The 13714-nt window shown below is 40.8% G+C and overlaps 1 protein-coding gene across 2 annotated transcripts in view; it reads left to right on the top strand.

Moving 5' to 3' along the window:
* Positions 1–510: 510 nt before the first annotated feature.
* Positions 511–13714, top strand: part of QRICH1 (glutamine rich 1) — a 42681-nt gene continuing 29477 nt past the window's right edge. The window contains exons 1-2 of one of the 2 annotated variants that reach the window (XM_040246948.1): positions 511–662; positions 10031–10360. In XM_040246948.1, coding sequence (XP_040102882.1) covers positions 10052–10360 — 309 coding nt within the window. In that variant the 5' untranslated portion in view covers positions 511–662; positions 10031–10051. Of the gene's footprint in view, positions 663–1045; positions 2204–10030; positions 10361–13714 lie in introns of those variants that run through there. The other variant, XM_040246947.1, reaches the window with a different exon arrangement.

Genomic DNA, 13714 nt, shown 5'->3' with positions numbered 1-13714 from the left:
TACCCGAGGCCCGCTTTAAGGTGGACTGGACTGCGGAAGGTTCAATTAGGATAACAGCAGATGGAGGGTGAGGCGTGGGTCCCAGATGCTAGGGGCTCCTGGAGGAGAGTGACCTGGGGCTTCCCAGGTGGGTTGCAGCTGGAGGCGCCGGGCCTAGGTCAGAGGTTGTGCGGGCCACCTTAAGTAAGAGGCCGCTCTCCGCACCGCGTGAGGCTGCGCTAAGGAGGCCTGGGCAGGCGGCAGAAGGGTCCTGAGACTGAGCTTCAAGCACCGGCCTGCCACGGCTCCAAGGCTAGGCCGATCTCCGGCCCTGGCTCCGCCCCACATGGAGGGGCGTCTGAGGGCGGGGCGCTCCGCCCTACACCCCAGGCTCTTGCCGCTACTGCAGCCCTACGCTCGGCCTCTCTCCTCGGCAGAAGCGTTCCCTTTAAGTCTGGCCAGGAGGCAGCCTTAACTCTCGCGGGATTCGACGCACCAATTATCGCGAGAGAGGCTTTCGGCACTCATTGGCTGTGAGGGTTGAATGTAAGATGGCGCCCAGGGAGCTGTGAGGGGAAAATCCTGTCGGTCTTGGAGCGGCGACGGCAGAACCGGGGCCCCGAGCGGTGCGGCGGGGCCGGCGGGTAGAACGGCGGCGGTGGCGGCGGCGGCGACGTCGCCGGGTGAGGACTCCAGTGGGGGCAGGGATGCAGCAGGGTGTGGGCCTGAGACAGCGGGCCCACCCCACACAACGGCGGGCGGGGGCGGGCGGGCCGCTGCCGCTGGGCCCAGGAGACCTCGGGGCGGCTCCGGAGCCGAGAACGTCCCTGGGCTCGCGCGCCCCCGCCCCCTGGGTGGGGGAGGGGCGGCTCGGGGATTCGGGTGGGCGCGGCGCGCGAATGCGCGCTGGTGGGCGCGCGCGGCCGGGCCTGTTTATACGGCTCGGGCGCGCGCGCGCTGTGCGGCCCTCCCGGTGCGCGTGGCCGCTGACGTGCGCGTTCCCGGCCCGGATATCTCGGCTCCTGGAGCTGCAGCCCGTGGGCCGCGGCGGCTTCCTGGGGCGCGCGCCCCGAAGTCGAGGGTCGCGGGCAGGCGCGCGCCGTGCTGTTGGGTGGCGGCACCGGTGCGACGGCGCGCAAGACACCCAGCTGTGGGGAGGGGCTGCGGGCGGACGGGCGGCTTGCAGTTTAAAGAAGGTTGTGGGTTGGACCCTTCCAGCTCAGGTGACGTCCCCGGACCGCCGGGGCCTAGGCCTAAGGAGAAACCAACCTGCTTTGCGGGCTAGCTTGCGGCCCCGCTCCTCAGCGAACTGGGCGAGATTGCTGGTACTCTTCAGAATGTGGTGTCCCGAGGCCCATGTGCGGGGTGGGTGCTTGGAGGGTGCTGCCCTGATTCTGAAACCGATCGCTGTTTGTCTGAGGGCAGCGAAACCCCTCGACTTTTCCCACCTTGTTTTGATGCTTTGTGTTGGAAAGGGAAGGCAAATCCTAGAAGGCCCGTCAGTGATACCTGTTTTCTTGTCATTAGAAAGTAATTCTTCATTAAAGCGCAATTCTTACACGTCACCTCCGTGCGCTCCGGAAGGGGATCCGCTTCTGTGGACGCTGTGAAACTACCCGAGCTCTAAAATGCCGCTTTAAATCCTGAAATGCAGCCTTTTCCTCTGTGTGGTTGGGAGGGGCTTACTTGTAGTCTGTTAGGTTAAAGGGCCCGCTATTGCTCAGCCAAAAAGTTGCCCAGAACAGAATTGAACAACCCGAGTCAGTATTTTGCCTTCTTTCGTAATTCCAGAGATCCTCAGCAGAAATTCCTGAAATCTGCCTGGAAAAGTCGCTTTTGATTTCACTTTAGGATTTCAGTCCTTTTCAGCGTTGTTTCTTTTTTCTTTTTAATCCCTGCACTGTGTTCTGGTTCCAGGGAAAATCTAGGTTTGTCCAGAGAAATAGACTCTTTTTTCCTATGTCGGACTATCTGCTAGTTTATGTTTTACAGTCTTGCTTCATTAAATTTAAGGGAAAAGAAGCTAAGAGGAACTAAAATTAGCAATCAAATTTGAAAATGATGGAGGTAGTTTTTCCTAATATACGAGATGTTATCTTAAGAACAAGTTAAAATTTGAAAAGAGGCTGGGGATGGAAGGACTTCTTTGTTCTGTCTTCTTCAGAATGTTACAAGTCTTAAGAACTCAGGACAAGCAGCAGAAATGTATGCACCATGGTGACTGGTGAGTTAAAATTATTCATTTGCTGGGAATATGTGTGCAGTTTTTTTCCTGGTAATATTGAAACATTACAAATCCTGCCAATCATTCTGGGTGCTGTCTGCCAGAAACGACTAGGTGCTAGAAAATTGAGTATGTGGGAGAACTGCATCTTTGAATCCAGCCAGTTTGCTGCTTGAACAGTTTTTTCCTCTTAAACTGTGTCAGTGCAACTTTCAGGTTTTAGCATGACAAGGCATCACCTTTTCTAAGGATCAGAATATTTCAAAGACAAGCAGCCAAGTTTATCTAGGATACACTTAAAATATTAATATACCATTTAAGCCTACTTTTTCTGAAAACTTTAACCATTACGTTTGAGGTCTGCATTTAAAATTGGTGTCTGTAGATAATACTTTTCCATAAGCTCATTAGCTAAAATTTCCCCATTACAAGATGTCCTACTTGCACTCCTCTGTGATGCATAATTCGTGTATGTCTCCATGAACCTCTGCCTTTCCACAACCCCTTTCCACAGGTGTTGCTATTTTAAAGAAAAGATCAAATAGTGATTGAAGTTTCATGTAAATTTGAATTGCTCCAAAATGTAACCAAAGTTACCAAAGTTAGGGGCTTTGGGTGTGGCTGTCCTCCATCATGACAACTTCAGAATCAGTGATTTCTTCCTTCAGGCTTGCATGCCTTCTTTAAGTTGAATCAAATACTAGTTTGTCTTTGATGTGCCATGCCTCTTGCTTGTTTACTTTTTAAATGGCCAGCCTCCCTCTGTAATGGTCTTTTATTTCTTTGCTTCAGAATGAAATGTTAGGTGAACTCCTGTTCTTTTCAATTTCATTATAGGTAGTTGCCCTGCATTTTGTTCCAGATGTTTTAAGTCCAGGCTTCACTTAAATGCTTGGCTAGTTTTTTCCTGTCACATTGCATTGTGACTTCTAATTGTAAGTGCATGAAGAAATGATAATTAACCCCTTGCTTTGCTGAAAAGGGGACAAGAATGGTCCTTTGCTGTCACACTTTAGGCTAGTGCACAACTGTATGTAGAGCTGTTAGGCTGTGTCAGAAAGCTCTTTTTTTTGCACGTGTATGTGAAGTATCTGTCTATACATATTAATTCAGTTGGTCTTTGTACAATCTAGTGAAAAATTTTAAAGTGAACCACTGTGTAACTAGCACCTCTTCAAGAGATAGAGTAATGCCGGCACTTTTGAACCTTTCATGAGTCCCTTCTGGGTTATAGCTTCTCACTCCCTAGAGACAGTTACTATTCTGACTTCTGTGATAATCATATTCTTTGTTTTTCTTTTTACTGCCTTTGTATCCCTCGACAACATAGTTTTATTTAATTTTGAAATTTATATAAATGGAATCATGCTGTTTTGTATCTTTTAGCATTGTGCATGTGCTTTGTATCTTTCAGCATTGTGTGCAGCTATAGTTCATTCATTCCCATTTCTGTGTAGTGTGCTGTTTTGAACAAACCATAATTTATTCATTCTATTATTGATAGACATGTAGATTCCCTTCAGTTTGGGGCTGTTAACAATGCTGTTATGAACATTCTTGTTTATGTGCCTTTGTATGGGTGTGTGTCATGTACATGTAGGGATAGAACTGCTGGGTCATGTTTTCAGCCTCACTTAGATAAGGCAAACAGTTGTGCCAGTTTGCATCTCATTAGTCGTTGGTAGGAATGTGAATTTAAGTTCCTGGTTGAAAGTGTGTTGTCCAAAACTAGATCCATAGTGAAAATACCCCTAAATGAGGAGTTTCTCTGTCTAGTGAATGTCCTAATGGGCTAATTTCTATCACAAACCCTATGGTGGATTGATAATCTTTAAGAATAGAACAGTGTCTCCCAGTTTCCTTCTTTGAAATGATTCCTTAGTTGTTAATTAGGACAAATGTGACTGTGACTCTTGACTCCTTAAAATGGAAATTGATTTTTTTTTTCCTTTGGAATGTGTTCTTCAAACCAGAACTAAGCTATCAGGATCCATTGCTAGTAGATGTGAGCCTTGAGAGGGGGCCCAGAATCATGATCATTGGGTAAATAGGAAGAGGCAGGGCTCTGAGGCAGCTCTGAGCATCTTCTCTTAGTTCATCACATATTCAGGATCCACTCTGCAGAGCTGCATAGGGGAGCCAGGAAGAGCTATCAGATTTGAGGTCACTAAAGAAGGGGTGATTCCCCTGAGCATGTAGGCCTTTCCGTGGTACCTAAATAGGAAAACAAAAACAAAAAAACAGCAAACAGAAATGTAGAATTGTTGCTTTGGAGTGACTTTTTCCTCTTGTGGACTAGAGGTAAAGTAATTGGAATAATGATAACTGTGGTATACTGAGGACCTGCTCTTAGTTCTTGTAGAAGGAAGTACAGGGGAAATAACCCATAAAAATATGTGCGGTTATAGGGAAAATTTCCTGGGTCTGTTGGTGGGGGGTTGGTTCATCTGTTTATTGTTTTGCAAAGCAGCTGTACTTAAAGTATTCATTCAGAAGCAAATGCTTAGTTACAGACTGTACCTCAAAGAGCTGCAGAGTGTTTCCCCCTTCATTTCTGACTTCCAAAAGTTGAGAGTACTCAACTATCCCTCCAGCTTCATGTTTTTCAGAAATATTTTAGTTAATCAGTTTATTTATTGCTCCTCACTAAGTCTTTGCCTTGAAGCTAATTAAGAATCTTGTTTCTCTGGGAGTTATAAATTGTAGTTTCATTAAGTTTATCCATTTTTCTTTCTTTGTTATCACAGCTCAGCCTTTTGTATCTTGTGAGCAACATCTTGAAGCTAACAGTCTTCATTATTATGCAGACTTCTGTAGCTTGATGGTTGTCTTTCAGAGTTCCAGATTTTGAGAGGGAAAAAAAATCAAACTATGATCAACCAAAATTGTTTGTGTGTCTCTTACTGTGGTATAACCACTGTACAGAAAACATTATTTTTTTAACTGCTTTTTTGATTTAATACAAGTTGTGGAAAATGCAGGAGTGTATTAAACAGGAAGAAATTTAAGTCCTCCGTTATTCCACACCACCCAGGCATAGCTGCTGCTATGCCAGTTTTTCTTCTTAGGTATATAATTAAGCCATACCAGGATATATAAATACAATTGTATTAGCCTTCTTTTTCACACATAATGTACTTTTTGTGTCATTAAACTTTTTTAGTTTGAAACCACACATTTTGGTTGTGGGAAAGTAGATCTTGTAGGTATTAACACGCTTTAAAAATTTTTTTTAAGTTACTATGTTACAGAAAGATCTGCTGAATCAACAAAAAGCTTGGAAACAAACAGACCTTCTTTATATGAATTTGGTGTATAATCAGTGGCATTTTAAATCATTAGGCAAAGAAATTTCAGTAATTCAGTAAATGATACAGGGACAAGTTGTTGGGTCTTTGAAAAAAATAGAGTTTTACCGCAGATGATGCAAAAGAAATTCTAAATGAATCGAAGCATTTGATAAAAGATAATCCTATAAATTAAAAAATTGTGGGTGAATAAGTTCATGGTAAAGGTGGACTTTTTCTGAGCATAAAAACAAAGAAATATCACTGCTGTTGAGAATTTCTTTAATCTGTCTCATCGTTGTGTTTAATCACTGTCTGGTCTCAAATATTTAAATGTTATTTCTGAAGCCTATTTCTCCACCCTCTTCTAAGCAGTACTTTTGTATCAGGTCAAATGCTGACTTAGTGTACTTTCATTATTGGGATGTATTGGTCTGGGAGATAATGCCAAGTGAGCAGGTTAAAAGGACAAGAAATGAAGCCTTGTGTATAAATGAGCAGATTGAAATGTTTCAAATTGGCCTTTTCCATTATATAATTTTTAAGTTCTACATCGAATCCATTATTTGTTAATATTCTTTAGCTTCCTCTGATTTAGTGGTTTTCACATGATTCTGTGGACTTGTATAGCCAGTGAAGAACTTGCTGGGAGCTTAGTGAAAGGAAAAAGCAATGGGAATTGGAAGTAATGGCTTCTGCTTGGAGCCAACGATAGACTCTAAGCTTGAAGCACTGCATAGGGTTTTATACTTGAGAGTCTCAGCTACTTAAAACACATGGCTGGCTATAAACGAAAAGGTGATTTTGTCATAGGATTTCAAATACTTTCATAAGAACAGAGAAGAATGTAATGAACTTGTGTATGAACCTTTATCAACATTTTCTAAGTTTTATAGAATTATTCCTAATTAAAACTGTTGGTGTTTTCTTTTTTTTTGATGGAAGCTTAAAGAATGAACTTTGAGGCTTTAGAGCAGATACTCTTCCAAGGTTTTATCCCATTCTTTCTGAGGGATGAGTGTTTTATTTGCTGTCCTGCTCAGGGAATAAATTTATATTTGGACTGTTCTTGTGGTGAAACTGATCGTGACAAAAACTAAAATATGGCTAGCAGGGGTTAGTGAGAGGAAGGTGTTTTACATGCCCTAAACTTACCTTTCCTAGAGGATAGATTAGTGTTTAAAATTCATAGATCAGGAAGCAGAGGTCATAGCATATGTAGCTGGTTTTACTTTTCATTTTATACCTTCCTATACGATTTGAGCAGTTTTCCTAAAAACAACAGTTGTGTTACTTTCACCCTCCCCCACTAAAGCATCTGCCTGCATTGCAGGAGACCGGGTTCGATCCCTGGGTTGGGAAGATAGCCTGGAGAAGGAAATGGCAACCTACTCCAGTACTTTTGCCTGGAAAATCCATGGACGGAGAAGCCTGGTGTGCTGCACTCCATGGGGTCACAGAGAGTCGGACAGGACTGAGCGACTTCACTTTCATTTTCAAAAAAACAGAGACAAAAAATAGGGAACAAAACCAGGTGGAATTCTACACTGAAAACTGAAGAAAGCTTGATTCTGGGAAGAAGAGTTGGTATAATTCTGCTTGTACTTAATGTCAGACTTCAGAGGGGTTTAAGGAGGTTTAAGCCTCCTTGATTACTGAAACTTGAAAGAGTGAAGGGAAACAAGGTCACTCAGAAAAGTTTGTGGACTACCTTTACCAAGCAGTATTTGTGTGAAGGTTTTCCGATTCTGTAAAGTTAACTTACTGTGTTTCTTTGTGCTTGTTCATACTTACCTTCTCCCAGATTTGAAGCAAGAAAAGTTTTTTTTTTTTTTTGCATGATTCTCTATACTTCTTAAAAAATTGCTTTGGTACAATAGCTACCATTCTAGCACAGACAGTCTTTACATTTCAAGCCATCTCTTTAAGTATTTTACATGAATACAATTAATTATTGAAAAAAATGAATTTGGAGAAGTGTAAATTTCACTTGCCCCTGCTGGTCTTCTGTAATGGAGGTGAAAAACTGAAATATGTACCAGCATAGTAAAGAACTGGTAAATGGTGGTTCACACAATTCTCTCCTTTATCCCTTTTTGAGCAGAAGGTTGTATGTAATTGAGTATTAGGGTCACGTACTGTGAACTTTGTAATGTTATTAGATCTATATTATGAGAGATGCTCCCTTAGGACAGAAGTTTCAGTTATGATGCTCTTATCAGAGGGAAGCTTTGACACAGTCTGTGCCAATGTGGTTAGTGACTGTGGGTCACCTATGCTGGAGTGGCCTGCTCTGAATATGAAGTGCTTGGCCTTGAGTGCGTGCATGCTGTTGCTTTAGTTGGGTCTGATGCTCTGCCACCCAATGGACTGTAGTCTTCCAGGTTCCTCTGTCCATGGGATACTCCAGGCAGAATTACTGGAATGGGTTGCCATGCCCTCCTCCAAGGGATCTTTGCAACCCAGGGATCAAACCCATGTTTCTTAAGTCTCCTGCACTGGCAGGAGGTTCTTTACTGCTGCACCACCTGGGAAACCCTGATGCTGCCCCTGTTTTATGTGCCATGGGTATTATTGATAGCTTAATCTTGAAGTCTCATAGCAGACCTCCTAATTTTCTGTTCTGGGAAAGATAACTGAGTCTCTGCATCAGAGAGAAGGGAGACCTGGGCAGGAGAGGTGGTTAGAAGAGATGGGAAAGGGACAAATAGGAGTTAAATTTCACAAGATAAGAGGCCATCAGCAACAGCTTCACCTTTCACTCCACTGACCTGTACTTGGCATTTTCTGTACTCTGTTGTGCTTGCGGTTTCCTGACTCCTGTTGTGTGGAAGCTTCCCTGAGAGTAGTCTAGGCCTTTTAGACAGGACAAGGTATACATAGTATTCTTTATTTACGGAGAAATATACTTGCAATGTATTATGGACCTCATAACAAAAGATTTGTTGCTGAGATCTGTTCTGTTTGAAAGTACCTGAATATAATTTGTATACTATACTTAAACAGCGTCCCACAGAAGTATTACCAGTGTCAGGAAATTAATAGCAGTACGGATCATATTTTTCCTTTGGTCTCTTGCCCTGTATGTATAGTGTTCTTTTTTTCCCTTCAAGGTATAGATTAACCATTTACTAGGGAAAAGCATAACATTTTATTATTGTAAGTTATACATGTTACAGAAACAAAGAGTCATAATCCTTCTTGTTCCACATTGAATTCCAGATGCAACAGATAAGTACCTACATGTGTCAGCCATTCAGAGAGGACCAGGATACAGTCTTGTCTACTAGAGTTTAGAGCCAGTGGAAGATAATAATGAGAAGATCACCCACCCACTTTGTGTCTGTTAACAGAAGACAGCATCTGGGCAGTGAAAGACTGATATTTCTATTCTGATGGCTCAAGGGAGCAAATCACTTTTCCAGACATTGAGATTGACCGAGAGTCTTTTTTTGGGGCAAAGAGACTCACTTGGTTTATGTTACTTTGATATCCTTTCATTGCTTTTGTTTTGGAGGTGGTAGTGGTCACGAGAGAATGGTATGAAAGCAGCAGTACAGGACACTCAGCATTCATGGATAGATTGCGTGGTTGTCCCCCAGCTGCTTGAGGGCTGTTATCCACCCCTGTACCCTAAGGTAAACACCCTGATGAAAAACTTGCATAATTGATTTCTGAGTTTTTGAAGTGACCTAGTTACTTAAGGTACCATTCAACTTCCTTCTCCTACATATTTAAATAGTATTAGTTAATATTTATATGGCACTGTCTGTATGTCAGGTACTTTTGTAAGTGCGTTACACATATTTAATCCTCATGTCTATGGTGCAAATATTATTTTAATCCCTCTTTTATAGACAAAACCAAAGTTAACTGACTTGTCCAGGATAACACAGCAAAGGAGAGTTTGAGCTGGGTTTTAAACCCAAGAAGTTTGACTCCAAAATCCATTCTCTTAACCAGTAAGCTATGCAACAAAGAGTGTGAGCACTTTATAGCAAAATGAGGTTTTGTGGTGTTTGGGGGAGTGGAGGAGATGAACTCATGCCTTGTGTCTAGGGTCATGCCACAGCTAGGTGGCATATGTGTCCCTTCAGTGTGAAACATAGTTGGCAGTGGAACTGGAACGTATTGGTAGGAATCCCAGCTCCTGCCTCCCTTGGAGTCTTCTGATGGTTGCAGAGTAGTGTTGTCTGTGGCTTTCACTGTCTAGTGCTTGATTCTGCAGAGAAGATGGGATTGGCCTGGCCAAGTGCTGGGTGGAGAGTGTGTTTTCAGCCCATTTCATCCAGTACTGTGACAAATACTTTTGTTTTTTGTTTTCAGTATGATAGTTTGATTTAAGAAATGTTAATGGAAACAAATTTCAGATGCCAGTAATTGAAAAAAAAAGGTTATTTAATAAAATTGTACTTCGGATTCCTCATGTATGCGGCTGCCCTGAATATTCCACTCCAATGGGAGAATGGTTGCTCTGTGCACTTCAGTTTGTTAAAACCATGGCATAGTTTTGACTTCTGTTCATTTGTTTTATTCCTAGGAACCCTAAGGACTCTGCAATATGAATAATTCTCTGGAGAACACCATCTCCTTTGAAGAGTACATCCGAGTGAAGGCGCGGTCTGTCCCGCAACACAGGATGAAGGAATTTCTGGACTCACTAGCCTCTAAGGGGCCAGAAGCCCTTCAGGAGTTCCAGCAGACAGCCACCACTACCATGGTGTACCAGCAGGGTGGGAACTGCATTTACACAGACAGCACCGAAGTGGCCGGGTCTTTGCTTGAACTTGCCTGTCCAGTCACCACGAGTGTTCAGCCTCAAACCCAGCCAGAACAGCAGATCCAGGTTCAACAGCCACAGCAGGTTCAGGTAAAGGGGAAATCACTGTTGAGGTGCATTCTGTTGAATGGAGTTTGCCATTAGGTTTTTGGTTAGTAGAGCATCACACCTATACACAAATGTCAGAGGTTATTTTCATTAAGAATATTCTGTTTTTTGAAACATATTATTTTACACAAGGGCTTTCATCGTTAACACTAAAAATATTTGGCACTTCTGTAAACTGACCTTGCCATTTGCTTTGGAGAATTGAGCGGTACAGAAGTGAAGAGGTCTTCTGGGACTGGATTTGGATATGTCCCAGCGGCGTGTGACCAAAGCTTCCCTTCTTGTCTGTGTCACCCTGAGCCGATCAGGAATATAGGAGGGCTCATCTTAGCTCATTACTAAAAGCAGGATATTTGAAACTTTTTCTTTTTTTAGTGGAAAGACTCTTATATTTTAGTGAGCTTCATTTAGTTGTATAGTTCCATGACTCAGGTCACCTGTAGATTTCTAGACCTGCATTTGATATAAGCCTCAAGAAATAGTGCTAATTGATAAGCTTACTGAAGAAGGAGAAACTTAATACATTTGCTGAGAAGATACAAGTTGTCTTCCTTACGGAGTTCTTATGTGAACTGACTAACACTTTCACATGTGAAACTGAAGGTCTCCTCCAGTTACAAATGCTGGTTTCTTGCTATTATCTACTGTGATTACATATCACTTTGCCCTCGATGATTTCTACCAAGAGAATAGGAAAGGAGGTGAAACATGATGAAGAGGCCGGGTGTGAAGAGCTGTGTTTGGTAAGATAGAAGACTTTTCTCCTTAGCAATGTAAGTGGGTGTATTGGAAGGACCTGAGCTTTGGAGTTGCGTTCCTGGGTTTAAATTTGACCTGACCTCTTATTTGTTGATATGATCTTAATCTTCTTACTTCTAGTTTTTTTCATGTGTTGGTAGGGATAATACCATTCAGTAAGACTGAATGAAATAGCAGGAAAACATCAGGCATGTGGAGGGATGAAGTTGTTAATTCTGATCTTTATGAGAAGGGAAGGGTACAGGAAAAGTATAAAGAGAAGGCTGACTTTGTGGTTTAAGAAATTATTCTAAAAAAAAGTATTGTGTTATTTACAGCTTGGATCTTTTTCATAAGATTAAAATAGTTTGGAATTTGACTTTAAAGTGTTTTTTGAGACTTTATATTCAAGATGGCTAATTGAGATCACCTATTAGCATCATCACTGTAACCCAAACCTCTTGTAAATGGACAAAGAAATACAGTAATAAATCCATGAAATAGGTTCCAATATCATGGACTCAGATTTTCCCATTCTTAGTGACTACAAAGACGCTTAAAAAATTTTTTTTCTATCCGTGCTGGAAAAAAAAATGCCATCAAAAATCCCACTAAAACTTAACTTTTAGAAATTGTGAGTCACTATATTGTACACCTGTATCTTATAAAATTATATAGTAGCTATACTTCAATAAAAATAATAGGGAATGATTTTTTTTTTAATCCACTAAATCTAAGAAATTGCCACAAGAGAGGAAGCAAACAGCATCAGGTGATAGAGGAATTCATGTAGGAGAGAAACTTTTACGAAAGATAGAGCAGTTCTTAGGGTCCCCTAATCTGAGAAGCTGGAACTTCACCAAGGACTTCAAAGCACATTTATATGTCAGTATACATAATGAGTAGATACCAGGTATAGGATGAAAGTGGCTCTACTGATCAGTGAGGAAAAGATATATTCTATTAGTAGAGTAAGGCATCTCCTCCTGTTTTGGAAATAAAGTTGGATATCTTTCATAATAGAAATTAGGTCCAGGTGGGTTAAAGAGTCAGATAAAAAGAAAGCAATGAATTATGAAAAGGCAGTATAGAAAGTTTTTGTGATTTTTAGGTTGTGAAAAGCCTTCCTAAGGAAGAAAGTAAACTCTTAAAATAGCTTTTCTCAATCTTTTTTTACCCTGAAAGAATCTTTGAACTAATTCTGAGGTCTCGGGGAACTCCTGCATAAAAATTAATTGTATATACAGCTCATGGAATCTTAGCTTGATCAGCAGTTGATATAATAATTGAGTAATAATTATTAATGCTCTTTTGGTAAAAATCATATTTTTTTTCTGTGTATCTACATTTTGGCTAACTTGTTAGGCTACGTTTTATGTATGGTTTCCTTTCTCACACAGGTCATTGATTTTAATTCAAGTTATTTGTGTAGGTAGAGTAAACCTAATTTTTTCCTTAAAAAATTTTTTTTTCTATTTGAAGGTTTTTTTGTTTTTGTTTATTCAAGTAGTCCTAAAAATCTTACTATAAATTTCTGCTGTACAAGTTGCTGAGATATGGTTTGTGGTATATGATATGTGCAGTAGCAGTATTTCCCCCCATATTTAAAATTAAAAATGACCTTTTAGAGATTCCCTAGAGGTCCAGTGGTTAGGGACTCTGAACTTTCACTGCCAAGGGCCTGAGTTCAATCCCTGGTCAGGAAATTAAGATCCCACACGCTATGCAGTGCAGCCAAAAAAAAACCAAGTGTCTTAAATATGATTAAAAACTTGTTTCTTTAAAAAAAAAAAAAAAAGATGATTTGCATAAATATATGACTAAAGATACAACTTTATGTAATACTGAAAAAACATTTTCTTTCTGAGTGACAGCAGGCTCAAATATGGGCCTAGCAATTATAAAATTAATTTATATACATTTTGGTTTTTTGATCTCTTTTATAGGTTTATATATTCTTTCTTTAAAGTATAAAGTGTTTACCCAGGGCAGCAGGGTATGAGAGGTATGATAAATTAGTGGGGTTTTCTTGACAGTTAATTTGGCAATACTTGTCAAATGTATTAAGTATGCATACCTTTGGCCTTACATTTGTGTTCACAGGTAAATGTATGTATAAGGATATTCAGTACTGCATTACTTATAGTAGTGATACTGGGAACAAGTCACTTTCAGTAAAGGAAATGGGAAATAATGATACATCTGTAGTATATTGTTCTGTGTAGCCAGAAGAATGAGGTGGATCTGTGTATGTTGACAAAGTGGGATGTTTAACAGATTGTAGAGTGTTATAAGCAGTTTAGTATCACTGGCTTTTAACATATGTAGAATGTGGTGGTTCTTAAATAGTAGTAATAAAGCCTGAGCGGAATTGAAGGGGTAGGAGACTAAAAAAGAGTTTTTGAATTATTAAATTATTTGATTATTTGAATTATTAAATTATTTGATTAAACATGAACTTCTTTGTAATTTTTTAAAAAAGGTGTTGCTTGGGAATATTTTGCTTTGAATTTGTGTAGGACTGTGGTTTTTTAACCTTTTCTTCTCTTTCCTAGACACCTCCATGTATTTGTGTTTATGTGTAAAGCCCTTTGCTAG

The sequence above is a fragment of the Oryx dammah genome, unplaced genomic scaffold (genome assembly GCF_014754425.2).
Source record: "Oryx dammah isolate SB20612 unplaced genomic scaffold, SCBI_Odam_1.1 HiC_scaffold_9, whole genome shotgun sequence".
Taxonomy (NCBI): Eukaryota; Metazoa; Chordata; class Mammalia; order Artiodactyla; family Bovidae; genus Oryx; species Oryx dammah.
This window is presented reverse-complemented; position numbering and strand designations above follow the sequence as displayed.